General features: G+C 48.2%; 1 protein-coding gene across 1 annotated transcript in view; it reads left to right on the forward strand.

Moving 5' to 3' along the window:
- SMG1 (SMG1 nonsense mediated mRNA decay associated PI3K related kinase) overlaps window positions 1-19,907 on the forward strand; it is a 1,471,505-nt gene that overhangs the window by 1,382,316 nt on the left and 69,282 nt on the right. The window contains exon 58 of the mRNA XM_085628855.1: window positions 8,879-9,106. Coding sequence (XP_085484981.1) covers window positions 8,879-9,106 — 228 coding nt within the window. The remainder of the gene's footprint in view (window positions 1-8,878; window positions 9,107-19,907) is intronic.

The raw sequence follows: 19,907 nt of genomic DNA on the forward strand, positions 1-19,907 counted from the left end.
TCGCATACCAATCGCGCATATCACGTGATATTAAATGTATATGATGTAACTGAAAAACACGCAGCCGTCGCACACCATATGCGGATCCTTCATAACTTTTCTAAAATGGCGGCTAGAATGCGCGCACCCACCGTGATGTGTACAATTTGAGTGCGTGACTGCGAAAAAAATTAGAATTTTTGTTTTTAAGAAACTGATATAAATATATTAAAATAAAAAATGAAAACAAGAAAATTAATCAATATTTCAGTTTTAATTACAAAATGCTTTTTTGCAATTTTCAGAAAAATATATAATGTTGTTTAATGAATAAAATATTTATAAATAAACAGTTAAACTGTAGAAAATCAGTACAAAAAAATAGATATAACTATCACACTTAAAAGTTAGCATTTAAAAAAACCTTTGAAATTCACTGAAAAAAAACATAGGTTTCAGAGACGTTATAGTTAGAAATTAGCATTTAAAAAACCTTAGAAATTCACAGAAAAAACCATAGGTTTCAGGGGTGTTATAGTTAGCTGCCCATTTCACTCGTACAAAACCATAGAAATGCCTCCGTTATAGTTAGCTCTGCTAACTATAACTCACGCGCCCGCAATGCACTGCTGATGAAGTCACATATTGCATCATTCATGACATGGTCAGTGACATCACTGATGATATTACTGATGACCTCTCAAATGACATCACTGATGACATCATCCATTTGACAATCCGATACACCACATCATACACTAGTATAACCTTTCATCACTCACTGTAAAATACAGAGTACCATATTTGAAACCATTGACACACCAATACGAGTTACTACATACCCACTCACTGATTCCTAAGTCTACACACACAACTACCCATTCAACAACAGAATCATCTATACATGCAGTCATTAATTAATAGAACACTATCAAATGCACTTATACACATATATAGACATAGACACATCAGCAGTCATCTTAGTCGGTTATGCAGTCATCCTACTCACTCATGAAAAAAATGTATCGCACTTAAATGTACTCACTTACACAATTATCCAACGACACCTCATTTATTCAAACACATAGTAACTCATCGTTAATATGTTAAAAAAGCACCATTACAATTATACACTCATTCATATATTTACTCTAACAATCACTGACTCTTAAACAAACTTATACAGTGCCTTTTATTTTTTTACTTTGTTGAAGATGTACAACTAAAACATATATTCGCTCACCAACACACAAATAAATACACTCAGTCACCCAAACAACTGTTTCCACATGCACTCTTAAACCTATACACCTAGTCAATCAACCATTCACACATCTATGCATAGAGTTACACACACCCCATCCAACCACACACAAACTCAGTGTCCCATACAAATACTCACCCAACTAATCAATAACTAATATACACACTCATGTAATTACTGACCAACTGAGGCAGCATGTTATACAACAACAGAGACAGTGCTGCACACATTCACATAGTTTAGTTACTAATCCATGTATTAAGTGAGACACTTTTAATTACTCACTTAAAAAGACAGTCAGACAGCTACTAAATCCTCCATCCAGACAGTTATATATCCACTCTATCTTCAATACAGATTGGTATATATATAATACATATTTAAATTTCAAACTAAACCACATTCAGTGGATGATGTCATTAATGATGTCATTGGAGATGTCATCAGTGATGTCACTGACCATGTCATGAATGATGCAATATGTGAGATCATCAGCAGTGCATTGCGGCCGCGTGAGTTATAGTTAGCAGAACTAACTATAACGGAGGAATTTCTATGGTTTTGTACGAGTGAAATGGGCAGCTAACTAGAACACCCCTGAAACCTATGGGTTTTTTTCTGTGAATTTCTAAGGTTTTTTAAATGCTAATTTCTAACTATAACGTCTCTGAAACCTATGTTTTTTTTCAGTGTGTGTGTGTGTATATATATATATATATATATATATATATATATATATATATATATATATATATATATATATATATATATATATATATATATATATATATATACGCGCACACATGCGCACCCCCCTCCACCACCACTCAGGCTGCTGGCGTATGGTAAGTCCTGTGCAACCGTTCAGTTGGACTGCCTCCTTAGTCCAGGTCTCTGGAATGCACAGGATCTCAAACTGGCTAATCAATTCTCCCCATGGAGGATTATTTAACTTAGTAGATATACCGGCGATGTTCCAAGAAAGACCTTTGCAAAGGTCAGATATACTGCTCTTAGGGTATTTAACTGTATCTGTCTTGGTTGCATCCTCTGAGATGTTATTAGGAGATAGAGAAGTATCTAGAGGATCCAAGGGATCATAAGATGGTCTAATCTTCCCTTCTAACTCTATTTGAACCTCTAAACTATCACCAGGCTTGGATCGACTGGGAGACAGGCCAATTAAGTCCTTGCTAGGAGAGCTAGAAAATCGCCCCACACTGAGCCCTTCCACTACAGAATTTGCAGGGTCTCGAATTCCCGTATACAGTCAATCTATGTCCTCCAGTGAGCACAGAGCATCAAAGCGGTTAAACACTGGGATTGGAAATCTGGGCTCTCTGACGCTCCTCGAGTGGCCTCCCAAGGAAGTAGTACCTCGAAGTTCAAAGGGATTCAGTGGTTTGTAAAAGTAGCCTAATGGTAAGATGTGTACATCACTGGGCTTGGGGGGGCCCATAGTTGCTCCTCTCCAGGATTGTGCGCACCAGAGGAGGTGAGCTAAAAGTTAACACAACACAATCCCCCTGGAAAGTCTTCTTTGAGGGGCCAACCCTACTATTCTGCGGGCCATTTCAAATTCAGAAAAAGAAGGGTTGCCTAGAACGGTTTTTAGACCCAAATAGTGAAGTGACTTGTTCTTTAACGCTGCCCAGTGTTCAAAAGTACTATGGGGTAAAGGAGGGATATTTGCCAGGACCACTGTATAGGGGTGACATCTGGAGGCAACTTTAAAGTAGATGGGGGATGATTAGGGGATTCAGAGTAGTCCCTTGGGGCGATGCCTCTATCACTGTCTTTAAGCTGACCTGACCACCTAGGAGTTGGGATCCGCTCACTGCATCGGAAGAATTACTGGGATGTTCTGCAGGAGTTTCTTTATGAGGGGGAGGCTGTTTAGTACGAGCTGAAGTGTTTGCTACACATGAGTCTTTACATTTGGCAGTGTTCCTACCCTGTAGCTGCTCGTTAGTGGTTCTGCTAAAATTGCCATCCCCTATGCCAGCCTCTCTATTATTCGGGACGCAGGAGCTATGTGATGGTACGGGAGAATGTAAATGACTGATATGTTCCTGCACGTTAGCTAGCCTAGCTTCAACGGCAGATATTTTTAGCTGAATAGGTTCCAGAAGGGTTGTCAACATAGATTCAAGTCTGCCCCAGAAGTTCCCGACTTGCAGACTGTCTGGAGAATTATTTAGCTCTTTAGAGTTGAGGGCAATCGTTTGGTCCTCGTTATGCACACTAGGGCTGTCGGAGTATTCTGCAACCTTTCCATTTAGTCTCTGCCCAGGTCTGCTCTGCATCCGGGTAGTCCTGGCCTTCCTCTTTTTAGGCAGGGGCACTGCAGTGGGGACTATCCTGGGCTTGGTTTTTTGCCCTCTTGTGGTAACTGTAGGCCTAGCCGGGCTAAGTTCTGACTCAGGGGATGACATGGGCACAATATATGCTAAGTGATCTTATATAGCGTATTGAATGGAACCAGGCTGGGAAGAAAAAGTATCGGTGTTGATCGACACACAGGGTTCAGTAAACACGGGCGTCATAGAAAGTTGAATGGGAGGTGGAATCAACTCTAGTGACAACCTCAGCTCCGTGAGTTTGATTTCGTTTATGAGCACTGATTCCGCCCTCTGTAGGAAAGCGTCCAGAGTCCCTGCGGCCCCCTGGCCATTTTTTACTCTTTGCTTGCTCATTTTTGCCCAGATTGTTCACAAGTATTGGTCTGGAACCTGAACCCCAAATAAATCACAAGTTAAGGAAAACAGACCGCAAATCCAGGAGCTTAGAAGGGTGGCCCAGCCCAGCCTCCTCCGGCCTCTGACGAGCGCAGACGGGCCCGCCCTTGGCCTGGGCGCGACCCGGGCACGCGTTCCGCGCTGCGGTATCCCGGCGAAGCCTTTATGTGCCGGCTGGCGCCCGGGGTTGACGCAGGAGTGACGCGGCTCCTGCCGCGATGTAGCTGGATGCTGAAAACTTTACCCTGGAGGTAAGATCAAGGCAGAAGGGCTTCCCGCGCTGCGGGAGCCCGGCGAAGCCTTTATGTGCCGGCTGGCGCCCGGGGATTACACAGGAGTGACGCGGCTCCTGCTGGATGCTGCAAACATTCCCACCAACATCTGCTCGAGAAATATTGTATCCAAAACAGGCTCAAATCTGCTCTAACCGAGCCTTTGAGCAAGGTACATAACTCAGGTGGCGAAGAACAGGTACTGCCTTTACAGGCGTCCTCTGACACTCCAGAGTCTGGTTTCCTATTCCTCCGTGGCCCCGTGACTCACTTACGATAGGATTAGTCACTTAATGCAAGGATGACAACACTTTACATCCAACAAAGGAGTCCTGCAGATTTTCCAACAAGGTTACGCCTTCTAATTTGACCCACCACACCTGCCACCTACATCAGACTACTCTCCGGAGGATCATATGTCCCTTTTATACCAGGAAGTGCAAGCTCTCTTGGCCAGAGGAGCCTTGGAGAGGGTGTCAAATTCAGAATGCTCATCATGGCGCAGATTCTCTCTGCCCTGCTTCCCAGAAACTGATCGGGGGACCTGGACCTGCAGGATGCTAACTTTTACATCCCCATCCTACAAGGTAATCGGGCTATCTGCAGTTCATGGTGGCCTACAATCACTTTGTTTGTATGGTCCCTTTTAGCCTCACCAGTGCCTCCTGGATGTTCATTGAAGTGATTGCAGTGGTCACTGCGCATTTTGGAGGTCGGGAATACTACATGCCTTGTCGACTTACAAACTCGCCACAGGCAGCTGTGGACCACCTCCAAAGAATGGCAATGCACTTGAAATTTTTACAGTTCAGTCTACCTGCTGAAGTAACATTTGACTTCTTCACAGAGCTTTCCCTTCATCGGAGCTATCCTGGATGCTGTGGGTATTCAGGCTTTACCTCCGTATTAACAAGTTCAGGACATTTGTGCTATGATCCAGTGTTTCATCCTCTCCTGGTCTCACGAAAGAGGACTCTGAGGTTTCTTGGTATAGTAGCCTCCTGCATTCTGCTTGTCAATCATGCCAGATGCCACATGGGAGCCTTGCAGTGGGACCCTGAAGTCTCTGTGGACCCAGCACTAAGGAAACCTGTCCGATTCCATTCAGGTGTCAGAGGAGACTGCAAAAGACCTGCTGTGGTGGCTGCTCAACTAAAGTTTAACCAGTGGCAGAACCCTCTCCCTACCTCACCCACAGTTAATGTGGTGATGGATGTTTCGCTGCTGGGTTGGGGAGGTCAGCTGGAAGAGATGGGGATGTTAGGACTCTGGTCTCTGGCAGAGACCTGCTTACACATCAACTTGCTGGAGCTGCAGGCGATTCTCTTGGTGTTGAAGGCCTTCCTGTCCTACATCAAGGAGAGGCTAGTGCAGGTGCTCAGACAGCCCCACCATCATGTTGTACTGCAGCAAGCAGGGAGGACTGAGGTCCTGGGATTTCTTCCAAGAGGCTCTGCACCTCTAGAGCTGGATACATTGTCAAGAGATTTCCCTCATTGTGCAACACCTGGCGGTATCTTTGAATGCCAGGATGGACAACCTCAGCCAGCAGCACCTACTAGATTACGAATGGCAGTTGCATTTGGATATGGCACAGGACATCTTCCAACAATGTGGATAACTTTGGCTAAATCTCAGTTCCATTTTTGAGAAAGTGCAATGTCAAGCACTTTTGAGAGACAGGAATGCTCTCTTTCCAGGACTATTCTGCCTAGAGTGAAGCATGGGAATCCTGTTTTCCTTGCTGTTACTACCTCCCCTGCCCTGTGTTTGGAAGATTGGGAAAAATCAGCCCCAAGTCATCGTAGTGGCTCTGAATTGGGCAACAAGAGTGTGGTACCCAGAACTTCTGGATTTGAGCATCTGTCCTCTGCTGAGACTTCCACTTGCACCCAAGCCTGCACAACCTCCATCTCCATGCTTGGAGATATAGCGGCGACAGTTGATATCTTTTGATCTTTCTCCCGAGGGTGGTGTCTTGCTGGCAGCAAGGTGTCCTTCCACAAAAGCTTTGTATTCAGGACGCTAGGACAAATTTGTAGCTTAATGTTGTGCCCACCGCCTTAGTAGCTACTGTTTTGGTATCTATTTACAAGCTGAGGAATCTGCAGTTAGAAGTATCCATCAGAATAACAAGTACCTTCTATCTGAGGCGCAGACGAGTTCTTTACAGGAACTGACATCAGCACACATGGGTGGCATTTATATGTGGCTCTGTTGGTCACTTACAGAGTGGAACATCGCTGATGCGCGGTCATGCGGAGCCATGTACCAACATGCAGGAGCAATGCTTTTGATTTTCTGGATCCAGTCTAGCATCCGGGGGTATTCAGGAATCTGCAGTTAGATAAACCACCAGAAAGAGCTTTACCGAATGTAATTAACATATTTTTGCTGCGTCCCTGCAAACAGAAGGCAATCTTTAACTTGTAGTGTTTAATGGCTTGTAAAGACAGACACATTGATTACTGCTTACCTCACATAGCCAGATTTTGTTCAACAGATTGGCTGTGGTGCATTATCATTTTCATACGTCTCAAACCTGCATCTCTAAGACTTTGTCAGGCATGTGAGTGGTAAAGTTGGACAGAGCCAGTCATGTTGAGGGGATTGGCTATTTCTTGCTTCTGAGCAGTTCAAGAGGCTTTCTTCCTGGGAGAGCTCAGTGGGGGATTGAAGCAGAGAAAGGTGGATGAAGAGGAGCTTGACTGATACACTGAGTGCCAGAAAAGACAAAGAAAGATCATGTTTTCCAGCTCCATGCACAGGTAAATGCATCAAGTTCAGGTGTTTTTTTTTTCTATCAGGACGGTTACTTGGAGAACAGGCCTAGAAATATTAGATCAGATAAGCAGGTTGTTTGATGGTACAACGCATTCCTGTACCACGAGGTCTCTACCACGACCGCATCTTTAGCACGCATGCCTTTGCCACACATGCCTTTACCACGCACTTTTGTGGTAAAGACATGATGGGTAAAGGGGCATGTGGGCTAAAGATCATACCTCTGCCCTGTAACCTGTCCTTTTTCCCCTGCCCCCTAGAAGTTAAACCCAACCCACAAAAACTACCCCGACCCCAGCACCCCCGCCCTGAGCCCTAAAATATCCTTTACATCCCTAAACTACCCCGACCCTACCAAGTAAACTGTCCCTCTGCCCTGAACCCTAAAAATTAAGCTCATGCCCCAAAAACTACCCCCACCCCAGCCCTGAGCTCTAAAAAATTGTTCCATACCTCCGTAAAGTACCCCGATCCAGCCCCTCACCCGCCCTGAGGCCTTAAACTGTCCCCTGCCCTGAGCCCTAAAACTATCCCTTACATCCATATACTACCCCGTCCCTGCCCAGTAAATTGTCCCTTCTCTCCCTCCCCTGAGCCCTAAAAATTAAGTCCACTCCCCAAAAACTACCCCCACCTCAGCCCCCTGCCCTGAGCCCTAAAAACTATCCCCTACATCCCTAAACTACACCGACCTTTCTCCCTGCCCTGTAAACTGTCCCTTTTTCCCACGCCCTTAGCCCTAAAAACTGTCAACCACCCTAAAAACTATCCGACCCCCTTCTGATTCCTAAAACCTACCCCCACCCTACAAAACTACCCCTCCACCCTCCAAGACTAAGCTCAAGTCCCACTAACCTCCCCGTGTCCCTAACCCAAAAAACTGTCTCCCACCCTAAAAACTACCCGACCCCCTCCTGAGCCCTAAAACCTACCCCACCCCAAAAAACTACCCCTCCACCCCCCCAAGACCAATCCCCATCCCCACTTAACCCACAGTCCCCCTTCCGATTCCTGAGAGTCCTTCCTCTTCCTGTCTTCCCCTTCTGTGCCTCTGCTCAGCAACTTGACAGCGCATTTCCTTAACCACACCTATGCGTTGTTAAGGCACATGCATGGTTAAGGCAATCGTGGTACGGCTTGTGGGTAAAGGACACGCGTGGCTCATCCCACATTGTTAAGGCCATTTCCCCATTAGCCACACTCACAGGGGCCTAGGAAACTTTAATGCATTGGGTACAGCGTAGACAGCCGCTGTACAGGATGTTCTTTCTCCTTCCCCACCAGCCCCCAGCTTCACAAACAGTATTGTGTGGATCCCGCTCCCATCCCATCGCAGATATGAACCCTTTGAAATCACCATCAAGCTCAAAATTGCCTGCAGCTTCAATTCTGTGCTTCTCAGCCTTAAACTGCATCTGAGGTTCCAGAACTTAGTTGATAGATTTGCCCAAGGGTGGTGAAGCATACAATGGTGTAGGTTGTCGTTGAATAGTGTTGAGATTGAAGGTTTGGCACCAGTGTAGCTCCGCGTACGCACAGTGTGTTTAGTTACGCATGTGCAAGCCACATACGCGGCTGGTTTATGCATTTAGTATAGGCCGTATAAGATTGCCAGGTGACTTGGTTTCATCACAGATGTTATTGTCCAGTCCTATGCTTTACTTTAACAACCAAATACATTCTAGGAGCAGATGTTAATTTGAATTGAACCAATTAGATTCACAGACATGAAAACAATGATTTGAAAAGGAAATTGAATGACTGAAACATGATTCACTGGACTGCCATTGTATTTCTGAAGGATGAGTACAGCTCTGAAGTTTACAAAATTTGTTTTTTAGGGTACTAATGTGGAACATTCTATTGGGACTGCCGAATGGCTCATCTCAGCTCATAACCAACTTACCCAGGAAATGTCTACTCAGAGAACTGTGCAGTCTGATAAGGAACTTCACATGGAAACGGTCTGTGAAACCATTCAAAATCTGGTTGACAACATAAAAACTGTGCTCACTGGTCACAACAGACAACTGGGAGATGTCAAGCATCTGCTGAAAGCAATGGCAAAGGTAACATTTGTGGGATTGCTTTTATTAAAGTAATGACACGATGGTATTAAAAGTATGTTATTTTAATGCAAATTCAATATTCATGGAAATGCCTTGACTACAAATAACATTTATATTCACATTCCCCAACTTTTTAATTAGTACTGTCTGATAAACTTGCAAACAGTTACTTGGATCTACAATATCATTAAGAAATAATAGTACACTATGGGTGTTAATTTATTCTATATTTAGCTGCTCATGTCACAAAAGCATATGAGTTTGTTGTCGTAAGTCAAATTACTTCTGTCAAGAAAGGTTTTTTACTTGGATCTATTTTATTGCTATTAACGAAGGCTTTAAGTGGTATTCAGCGACTTTTCTCTCTGGTAAGTGCTGATGTGGCCTGAAACTCACGGACCTTTGTATAAAGTTTGCTTCTAACTTTCATGTTTAGTCTTTCATCAAGCTGAGGTGTGCCACACTGTGTATACATGCCCAGTCTATTGTTGCGGTGAGTTAATAGTTAAACAGTGGATTTCTTCACAGTGTAGCCACTGCCTTTATGCACCCAATGCATTTGACCACCAATGCCTTTCAGGCTACTGGAACAATTGATGATTTTCTAAAGTCCATTTAGTCTTTATCACTGATATGAATATTTACAGCCAGGTGTCAGAACTACTAGCCTTGGATGAGTCTCTAAAGCAGTAGCAGGGACATTCTGATGGATACTTCTAACCACAGATTCCTTACGTTTTGAAGATCTGCATGCACCAGACTGAATACGGAGAATTTGCAATCCCCTCGCCTGACGGTAGGTGGCATTATGTGGCTCTGTATCGGGATTGTCCCTCCCAAGATGTTGCCCACCCTACATAGGCGCCACCTCCAGACTGACATCAGATCATTTCTGCACATTCTGACACAGATCCTGAGCTCACTCCCTCGAATTCAGTCATGCCAGACAAACTTTATTTTGCAGTTTTCAAAAATGTTACCAGTGTGCAAGGGACATGTACACCCAAAACGACAGGCCTTGTAAGTATTGCTACAAACATAAGTCAGTGCTGAACTGTGTTAAGGCTCCTCACATGACACTGATGATTCACAAGGCCATTCGGGACAGAGGCCAAGCTCAATACAATTTAAAGTTAAAGCTAAAACTGCTTTTTGTTACCAGTTGGTGCTCAAATATCCTGCATCGAGAACTTCTGCCCCTTATAAAGTTCCCAAACAAAGTAATCACCAGTACGACCCCACAAATGTTTTCATACTCAAAAAGCTTAATTTGTTAACTTTGTCAGTACTTTGTTTTATGTGGGGTTTGGCCGAAATATAAAGGTGCATTAGTGGTAGCATAATCACAGTCCAAAAGATTATAATGTTCCCTTAGGCTTTTTTTACTGAACCATTTGGAGGAAATGCTTGCCAGTTCTCCACACAGCAGAAAATCCAACACATCCCCGTTACTTGCCTCTCCTTGCTTTTCAGAAGGTCTAGAACATGGTTGAAGTATGTATTGTGTGAATGGATGAGGAGCTGGTGATGTCCATCTCAGACATCCAAGACAGCATCTGGTCACCCTTTTTCCCCCTTCCTCAAAACCTGTATAACCTCTTTCCCATTCCTCTTGTACTGGTGTAGATTTCTCTTTCAGAGTGGAAAACGTACCCATCCCTCTTTTCCTAAGTTTCCATCTGCCTGGGTGACTGGAGCATATACAATCCTGAGCCAGTGTCCAATACTTATTACATATTCGGGAATGGCATCTGGTTTCACTATGGGATCTTGGATCAGAATCCAGTGAAATCAGGCCAATAACAAGCACAGGAGGCACTTCTGCACAGAAATCTTTAAATATTGCTCACCCTCTAGTTCACTCTGGCATCACACCTTGGCCACTAGAGAGGTGTAGTTGGTAGATCCCCAGGCACTAATTAGTTTGCTATTTTGACATTGAGACTTGCACACCAGTTTATGAAAGAAGACACTAAACCATAGGTAAAATCTTCAGACTGGATTCTTTTCCTCCAGACTGGCCCTGAGGGGATGATTACCTTCCTGCTTGCAAGGGACCTGAACTGCACTTGGCAGGAGTGATATGGTCCCCTAAAAGCTGCACAAGGCCCAGTTGACTGAATTGCATGAAGACAGCTCCACAGACTGGGACTGTGTGGAAACCACTGTTGTTTCACAGTGCAGTATTGAAGGAAATCAGTCCTCGATCCACCCCTTGCCTGCACGTTTTCTGTGTGACCAGGAAGCAGGTAGTCACCATGACAGCGGGCCAGTTATGTTATGCAATCCTAGAAAAATCATAAAACTTTTACTAGACCTGCAGGTCTAGTGACTTAAGTTATCTACTCAGCCTATTTATAATGCTCTTTACCCATATATTGTTTTCAAATTAGTGATCTGGTTAAATATTTTATTTTACTGAGCCACCATTTTCTTTATCACATAAGAGCACCTTCAAGCATGCAAGATCTGAAAGAAACATGTAGTGATAGATTCCTTACATTAGAATTACCCCCAGGCGTCGGACTGGATCCAGACATGATGTCGGTGACGGACCCGCACCGCATGTGTCTCTACTGCCTGGGGCGCAACCACAACCCCATGGTGCCGAAGTCTTTGCGGGAGCTGTCCTGAAAGTTGCTTGAAGTCCGGCAGTCGGCTCCGCGCCGCTCAAGGTCCAGGTCCCGTGGGAGGTCGAGGGACCGGTTGCGGAGCCATCACCATAGTTCGTCGGGATCGAAGTCTTTGCACTCGGGGTCAGGTAAGGCGAAGCATCACAAGAAGTCGAAGAAGCGTCATCGTCCTCAGACTTCCCCTCGCAGGACGTGGCTGAGGGTGCGGGTGGTGCCTCTCCCCCGGCTCCGGCGGAGCCTACGCAGTCGCCATTGGCCTACCCGCCCTTCCTGGGTCCATAGGCGACTCCGGCCCAGCTACAAGAATTTGTCAGCCATGGCTCGCCTCTTTGGGCCATCGGGCCCCATGGGCCCGACTGGGGGTCCTCGCCCTTTACGGTCGGCGGCTCCAGCATCGCTGTTGGTTCTGTCCCTGGCGCCACAGGGCCCCCTGGGATCCAGGCCTGGATCTCGGTCAATGCCGGTTGACCTTGTGACCCCTCCACCGACGTCGACCCCACCGGCACCACCTCCGACGTCGCTCATGCCACCGAACGACATCGTCCCCAGTTTCAGCCCCGATTTGGACACGGCTCCGGAACGGCGTCGCTCGATGCCGATGGGGCCTTTCTTACCCCTATGTCCAGCCTCCTTATTTTCGGCCTGTACATCAGCCTTCGGAGGAAGGGGAGGACTGGGAGGGGTCTGAGGACCCTCTTACAGCTCGCTCAATGTGAGTATGACCCGGACTGAGCAGAGGAGCTGGGGGATGCCAGTGCTCTTGACACCTCTCCTGACGTAGGCATTCTAACTCCTCCTACCGTGGCTACGGAGGAGGGTGCAAGTTATGCAGTGGTGTTGCATAGGGCGGCTGAGGCTCTCCACCTCCAACTCCCTATAGTGGCCGTCAGGACTAACCTCCTGACAGAAGTGCTTCAGCTGGCGGCTACCTCTGCGGAGTCACTGCTTCCTTTTAATGATGCACTTTCTGACGTTCTTTTGGGCACCTGGTCCAGGCCCAACACAGGCGCTCCTGTGGCTAGGAGGGTGGCCCAACGCCATCGCCTGGACCCGGGCGACCCCCTTTTCCTCTCTCAACACCCCACCGCTGAGAGCTTGGTTGTCCTAGCCTCCACGTCTCAGAGCGCATTCCCTACCGCACCCCCCGGACAGGGAATCCAAGAGACTGCAAAAGTTCGGAAAGAAAATGTTTTCTTCTGCCAGTTCAGGGCTACGGTCTGTGAACACCGCATACCTCTTGAGCCGTTATTCCCACTCTGTGTGGGATACGGCGGCGCAAGTGCTGCCTCAGTGTCCGGAGGAGGCGCGGACAGTGCTCTCTCAGGCTATTGCTGAAGGGAGAGATGCAGCAAAGTTCACAATTTGATGTGGCCTTGACACCACTGACTCGCTTGGCAGGACGATTTCCACGACAGTGGTGCTCTGTCATCACGCCTGACTGAGAGCTACTGTTTTCTCGGGGGATGTCCAGAACACCCTGATGGGCATGCCCTTTGATGGCATTCGCCTTTTTGCCAACAAGGCACAAAGTGCTTTGGAGCGCTTTAAGGACTCGTGGGCTACGGCCAAGTCCTTGGGCCTTTCGGTCACACGCCCTCCTCCGCCTTCTGCTTTTAGCTCGTTTCGTGGCCACGGAAGGGGCGCCCCAACACGTTCGCTTCAGAGCCACAGGCTGCGCAGTTTCAGCACGACCTCGGACGTGGGACCCGCCGAGGCGGGTCAAGGGACCAGCGGGCGGGTCAGTCCACCTCCACCCTGGCCACCACTGCCCCAAAACCTTTCTAGTCTGGTTTTTCAGGCCCATCAAATGCAAGTAGGCTTCAGGATTCGCCATCACCTCCCCCACTGGCGCACCATCCCTTCGGACAGGTAGGTTTTACAGATAGTCCGAAGGGGCTATTCCCTCCCCTTCAAGACTTCCCCTCCAGCCATGCCACCCCAGTACCACCGCATGTTGGGGGATCACTTGGCACTTCAACAGGAAGTCTGGTCCCTCTTGGCCAAGGGGGCCATCGAGCGCGTTCCTAGGCCAGAAGTAGGACGTGGTTGTTATTTCCACTACTTTCTGGTGCCCAAGAAGGACAAGGGCCTGCGTCCTATCCTGGACATCAAGGACATCAATCACTTCCTCCGGAAGGAGAAGTTCAAGATGCCAACTCTGACTTGGTTGCCCAAGGTCTTGTCTGCCCTGGACTCTGGAGACTGGATGGTAGCATTGGACCTGCAAGACGCATATTTTCCATATTCCTGTCCAGCCGGGCCACAGGCGTTTCCTGCGGTTCACGGTAGGTCTCAAGCACTTTGTTTACCTGCTCCCTTTTGGCCTTACCAGGGCAGCCTGGGTGTTCACGGTGTTCACGGAAGTGATGGCGGTGGTCGCAGCTCACCTGCGCAGATCAGGCGTTCCAGTCTTCCCCTATCTCGACGACTGGCTATTGAAAGCGGGCTCGCCCCAGGCAGTCTCCCTCCTCCAGATATTCAGGCTATGATTCCGATCTTTCAGCCTCTGTCCTGGGTTTCGGTCAGGATGACCCTGAGGCTGTCTGGCCTCATGGCCTCCTGCATCCTGCTGTTCACTCATGCCAGATGGCATATGCGGGCTCTGCAGTGGGACCTGAAGTTCCAGTGGGTGCAGCATCAGGGGAACCTGTCCGAATACGTCCAGACATCGGAGGGCACTGCACAGCAGCTGCAGTGGTGACTCACGAACCGGCATTGGGTCCAAGGCAGATCCCTCTCCCTTCCACAACCGGAGCACACAGTAGTGACGGACGCTTCCCTCCTGGGATGGGGAGGCCACATGGGAGAGGCGGAGATCAGAGGCCTCTGCTCTCCGGCAGAGTCCAGGCTCCATATCAACCTTCTGGAGCTTCGGGCAATCTGACTTGCACTGAAGGCATTCCTTCCCTCTGTCAAGGGGAAAGTAGTGCAGGTGTTCACAGACAACACCACCGCCTTGTGGTACTGTAACAAACAGGGCGGGGTGGGGTGGTGGACCCTATGTCAGGAGGCTCTGCGCCTCTGGACATCGCTGGAACAGCAGGGCATTTCTCTGGTGGTTCAACACCTGGCAGTTTCACTGAACGCCAGGGCGGACGAACTCAGCCGCAGGTGCATGATGGATCACGAATGGCGTCTTCACTCGGACGTGGCACAAGGTCTCTTTCGACAGTCGGGAGAGCCTAGGTTAGATCTGTTCGCCACTGCAGAGAACGCGCAATGTCAACAATTATGCACGTTGGAATTTCCTCGCTAGGCGACGCTTTTCGTCGCGAGTGGAGTTGTGGTCTGTTGTACGCCTTTCCACCTATACCACTTCTAGCCAGAGTGCTGAAGAAGATCGGGCGCGACTGGGCCCAAGTCATTCTTGTGGCTCTGGACTGGGCTTGAAGATTTTGGTATCCCGAACTACTCAGTATGACTATCGATCCCCCGATCCGACTGCCTCTTCTGGAGGATCTTCTGTTGCAGCAGCAGGGGGCGGTCCTCCACCTGAACCTGTCCAGTCTCCACATCTTTGCATGGAGATTGAGCGGCGGCAGTTGATCCCTTACGACTTGCCTCCTGAAGTCTGTGATGTCATTCTGGCAGCCAGGCGTCCCTCCACTAAGTTGGTATATGCCTGGGGCGTGGCTTACCGGGCTGCGGAATGGCTGTTTCTTAAGTGAGCTCCGCCGGCCGAGACACCATCCTGCACAGATCCGCGCATTAATCAGGGACGAATTTCTGCTCCCGATGCCCTATTGACGTCGGAACACCTGTGGCCACAAGCGGTGTTCTTTTGAGCCGAGTCTGCAGCTCCTGGGATGCTTTCGGGGCCCCATAGAGTTGTGTGCGGGACACAGGGGAGCTCGCTGTGGAGCCGAGTTGCAGCCGCCCCGAGCACCTGAGGCCGTGGTCTGACTTCGGGCCTGTGGACGCCTACGGCTTGACTCGGAGGAGTTGTAGCCAAATTAGCCCAGAAGCACGACGTGGCTGAAGACGGCTGCCGTGGCATACTAGGTGTAGGAGCGTCCCCGAGTCGTTGGGAGAGAGCTTGGTGAGGACCCTTGCGGTCGAAGACGCCATCTTGTCTGCTGGTGAGGGACGACTGCATGCACTATGGGTGCGGCGCTCCGTGAACGGTGAGGAGTATAATTGCAGGGGGAGCCTGATGTGAGACGCCGCTGGACATTTGGGTAGGACCCGCGAATGTTTATTGCCTGCTGGCGGACCTTGTGGCAGGCGCACAGTGAAGAAATTGGGTGCTGGCCGGCCGCCATTACAAATGCAGAAGTGAGAGGCCCTATTGAAGCGTGTGTTAGCGCTTTACCTAAAGCGATCGTCTTGGCAGCTATTCACCAGTTCGCGTAGGCAGAAACCTTAGGACTCTGCGAGGCACTATAAAGGTTCAGTAGATACAACTTTGGTGGATGCCTGTATGGGTCTGAAGTTGATGGTGGCTCACCAACATTAGCGGCCTGGTGGCTGTTGCCTGACCCCATGAGCGCATGTGGAGGATAGTATCAGGGGTGTCATAGACACACACCTGGGACATACGTGGATCAGCTTTGCGCGGAAACAGAAATAAGACGCAGTTGAACAAGCCCATACTGCGGCGCATATAGGGAAAGAGGGGGTGTCAAACATACGCGGCGGCCTGAGGGCGCCAGAATTGCCGAAACATCATGGGCAAGCAGGATGCCAAGCAGCCCAAGATCCGCTTTGAGCAGCGACGGTCGACCAGGCAAATGGAGTCGGACGCAAAGTCGGCTTCTGGAGGGCCAGCGGAGGGGCAGCAAGACGATCAAGGTGAAGACATGCTCACCCTTACGTTACAAATGTCCAGAACACCCTGATGGGCATGCCCTTTGATGGCATTATGCACTATTGACGCAAAACTAGATACTCTGACAACCCGGATGGAATCCGTGAAGACCCAGGTTGGTGTTCACGAACACAGATTGGATGTTCTTGAAAATAAACAATCTGACCTCCACGACTTCCAGGTAGAGACCAAGAACCAGCTGTCGCAAATGGATAGACTCTTGAGTGTGATCCGGGCAAAGAAAGAGGATTTGAAGGCTAGATCGCGTCTAAGCAACCTACGCATCACGGAGGTCCCAGAGACGACGGCGATCACAGAGATGGAAGTTTACGTAACTGACCTGTTGCGAGACCTGTTCACTACGCACGTATCGCCGATGTTTGCTGTGGAAAGAGCACATCGTACTTTGGGACCTCGACCAACGGTTGGGGCTCCGCCACGTCCTATATTGGCAAGAATCTTAAATTATCAGGACCGCGATGTGGTGCTACGTCAGGCTCGCTTGATGGGGACTACAACACACCAAGGAAATCAAGTTGCCTTCTATCCAGACTTCACTCCAGTGGTTAAGGCGTCAAGAAGGGAATTTTTGCCAGCGAAACGGATCCTATTGCAATCACAAATTCCCTACTCCCTGCTCTTCCCAGCCAAACTAAAAGTGTCCTATGATGGATCCTCTCATTTCTTCACGGATGCCAAATCCGCCCTGAAATTTGCCAAGCATGTGGGAGGCAAGCTGAAGAAATCTGGCCCTCGATCTGGCGATGCTACTGAAGACCAGCTAAGTGATAATGACTGATATGTATGCTATGGTTTTCCGCTTGCTACTCTCTTCTTGCCTATGCCCGTGCTCGGGGGCTTTACTGTTATTCAGGCTTGGTTGTAGAAAAAAGACTCTGGACTGATATGAACACTGATCTTTATATAGCACTGTATTGCCTTAGTTGGCTGAGGTTAGCCAAATGCATAGTATGTATGTTTGACTTCATATGTTTTTTAATTACCGTATATGCAATTTGTTTGCCGTTCTGGCCAAAGGAGGGAGGTGCTTGATCGTAACCGCAAGTGGAGGTGGGATGAGTTAATTCTACTTGAGTCACAGGTTTGTTCTTACCAAGACACATTGCAAATTCTGTCCCTTGCAGTTTCTTGGCACCCCACTTCGGTAGGGGGTGTCGTTCGGTACTCACACGTCCCCATGGGAAATTTCCCTGGTGTATTCTATTTGTTGTTTTGCACTGGGGGATATGCTTCAACCTAGTTGGGGGTTGATGTGGGTGGGAGGGTGGGTTTGGGGACAGTTTCATATTGGGTGGGTGGTGTGTGGCCATGCTATGGTTGGTATGATGCATGGAACAAGGAGACGTTCAAATTTAAGGTGGGAAACGGTGATGAAACATATGTGAATGCTCTGATGTATACAAGACTATAATAAATTGTTTGACCTGGAACATACGCGGGCTCAACGATAGTAGGAAATCCCGAATGGTTCATACATATCTTGCGAGACACAATATTGATCTATGCATGTTGCAGGAGACTCATCTCCGCTCCCCGAACTCTGCGAAACTGACATAAAAGATGGGGATCATCATACACCTCAGTATATTCCAACTATTCCAGGGGGGGTGGCAGTGCTGATACGACAGGGACTAGAATGGAGGGAGCGGGAGATGTACACAGACCCTGACGGTCGATACATTATCTTATTGGGATATCTAGGTGGGACTTTGCTGACACTGGTGGCGCTGTATGGCCCCAATGTAGAGTCACCTGTTTTTTTTCAGGAAGTGTGGGCCAAGGTCAAGGCTACTGGGCCAACACGACCCTTTGGGGTGGGGACTTCAATACCATTCTTCATGACGACCTAGATAGACAAGGTACAGCGACCAGTAAGGTCCTCAATGCTTTGCTGGATGATGGAGATATGGTGGACATCTGGCGACTTCAGAATCCACTGACTAAGGAGGGTACATGCTTCTCAGAACACCGCCGCGCATGGTCTCGCCTAGACTATTGGCTGATGACTAGGGATATGGTCAGTTGGGTGGTAGGGGTGAAACATTTGTCGAGAACCATATCGGACCATTCCCCATGTCTATTGACCATATCTCTACCCAACACTACACGTAGGGAATTCACCTGGAGGTTACCCCCACAGGCGCCTCTGGATGAGGCATTCAAGGAGGAAATACGCACTGATATATCAGAGTACTTTACATTAAACACTGGGTCCGTGGATACGGAGGCCTCGCTGTGGGAAGCTTTTAAAGTGGTCATCAGGGGGAAGTGCATCTCTAGGCAAGCTGGAGTCCTAAAGGTCATTAGAACCACTCTGGGTAACGTTGAGTCTCAGCTAAAAGACCTGGAGACTCGCATACATAACGGGGGTGAATCTGCCCTGCTTGCGGATTTGAAGAGCAAACTGTTAGAATACGAAGAGGAAGCACAAAGGGAAGTTAAATTCTTAGGAAAATATGCGGAAGCGCGAAGATATGGGGAGGAGGACAGACCAGGGCGTACACTTGCAGGTATGCTTAGAGCCCCGCGATCCACAGCCTTTGTTCCCGAAATTATTGACAAATGGGGTAACACAATTAGAGGATCCCAAGCTATTCTAGATGAGTTCTCATCGTATTATGAGCAGTTATATACAGCCACGCAAACACTGTCCGGATGGTATGCAGGAGTTTTTAGACTCCGTGGCGCTGGCATGGTTTAACGATAGACACATAGAGTATATGCACCTGCCCATTACAGTTGAAGACGTTACTAACGTCATCATGAGTTTGCCATTAGACAAAGCCCCTGGGTCAGACGGCCTGACGACTGCATTTTATAAAACGTACGTTGAGGAGCTTGCATTTCGACACTTGGCAGTGTATGGGGAAGCACACAACATGGGTATATTGCCTCAATCCATGCGTGAAGCTATTTTTATCATGTGACTGAAGCCGGGAAAACCTGAAAATGAGCTGGACTCATACAGGCCATTTTCACTCATAAATGTAGATGTCAAAATTGTGGCTAAGTTAATAGCTAACAGGCTGCAGCCTATGCTCCCCATGATTGCTTTACCGGACCAATCTGGCTTTATACCCGGAAGATCCACCTCCCATAGCCTCCGTATGGCTTTTTCAGTGTTGCATTACCTCCACCCTGACGTGCAGGCTGCGGTGGTGTTTCTGGATGCCACAAAGGCCTTCGATTCACTCGAATGGCCTTACTTATTTAGAATTCTGGAAAGGATGGGATTTGGCCCTCTTTTTCTTCGGTGGATAAAACTGTTGTATACCAAACCAACAGCCAGGGTGTGAGTTAATAATCTTATTTCAGTCCCTTTTCCGATTACGTGAGGCAC

The sequence above is a fragment of the Triturus cristatus genome, chromosome 10 (genome assembly GCF_964204655.1).
Source record: "Triturus cristatus chromosome 10, aTriCri1.1, whole genome shotgun sequence".
Taxonomy (NCBI): Eukaryota; Metazoa; Chordata; class Amphibia; order Caudata; family Salamandridae; genus Triturus; species Triturus cristatus.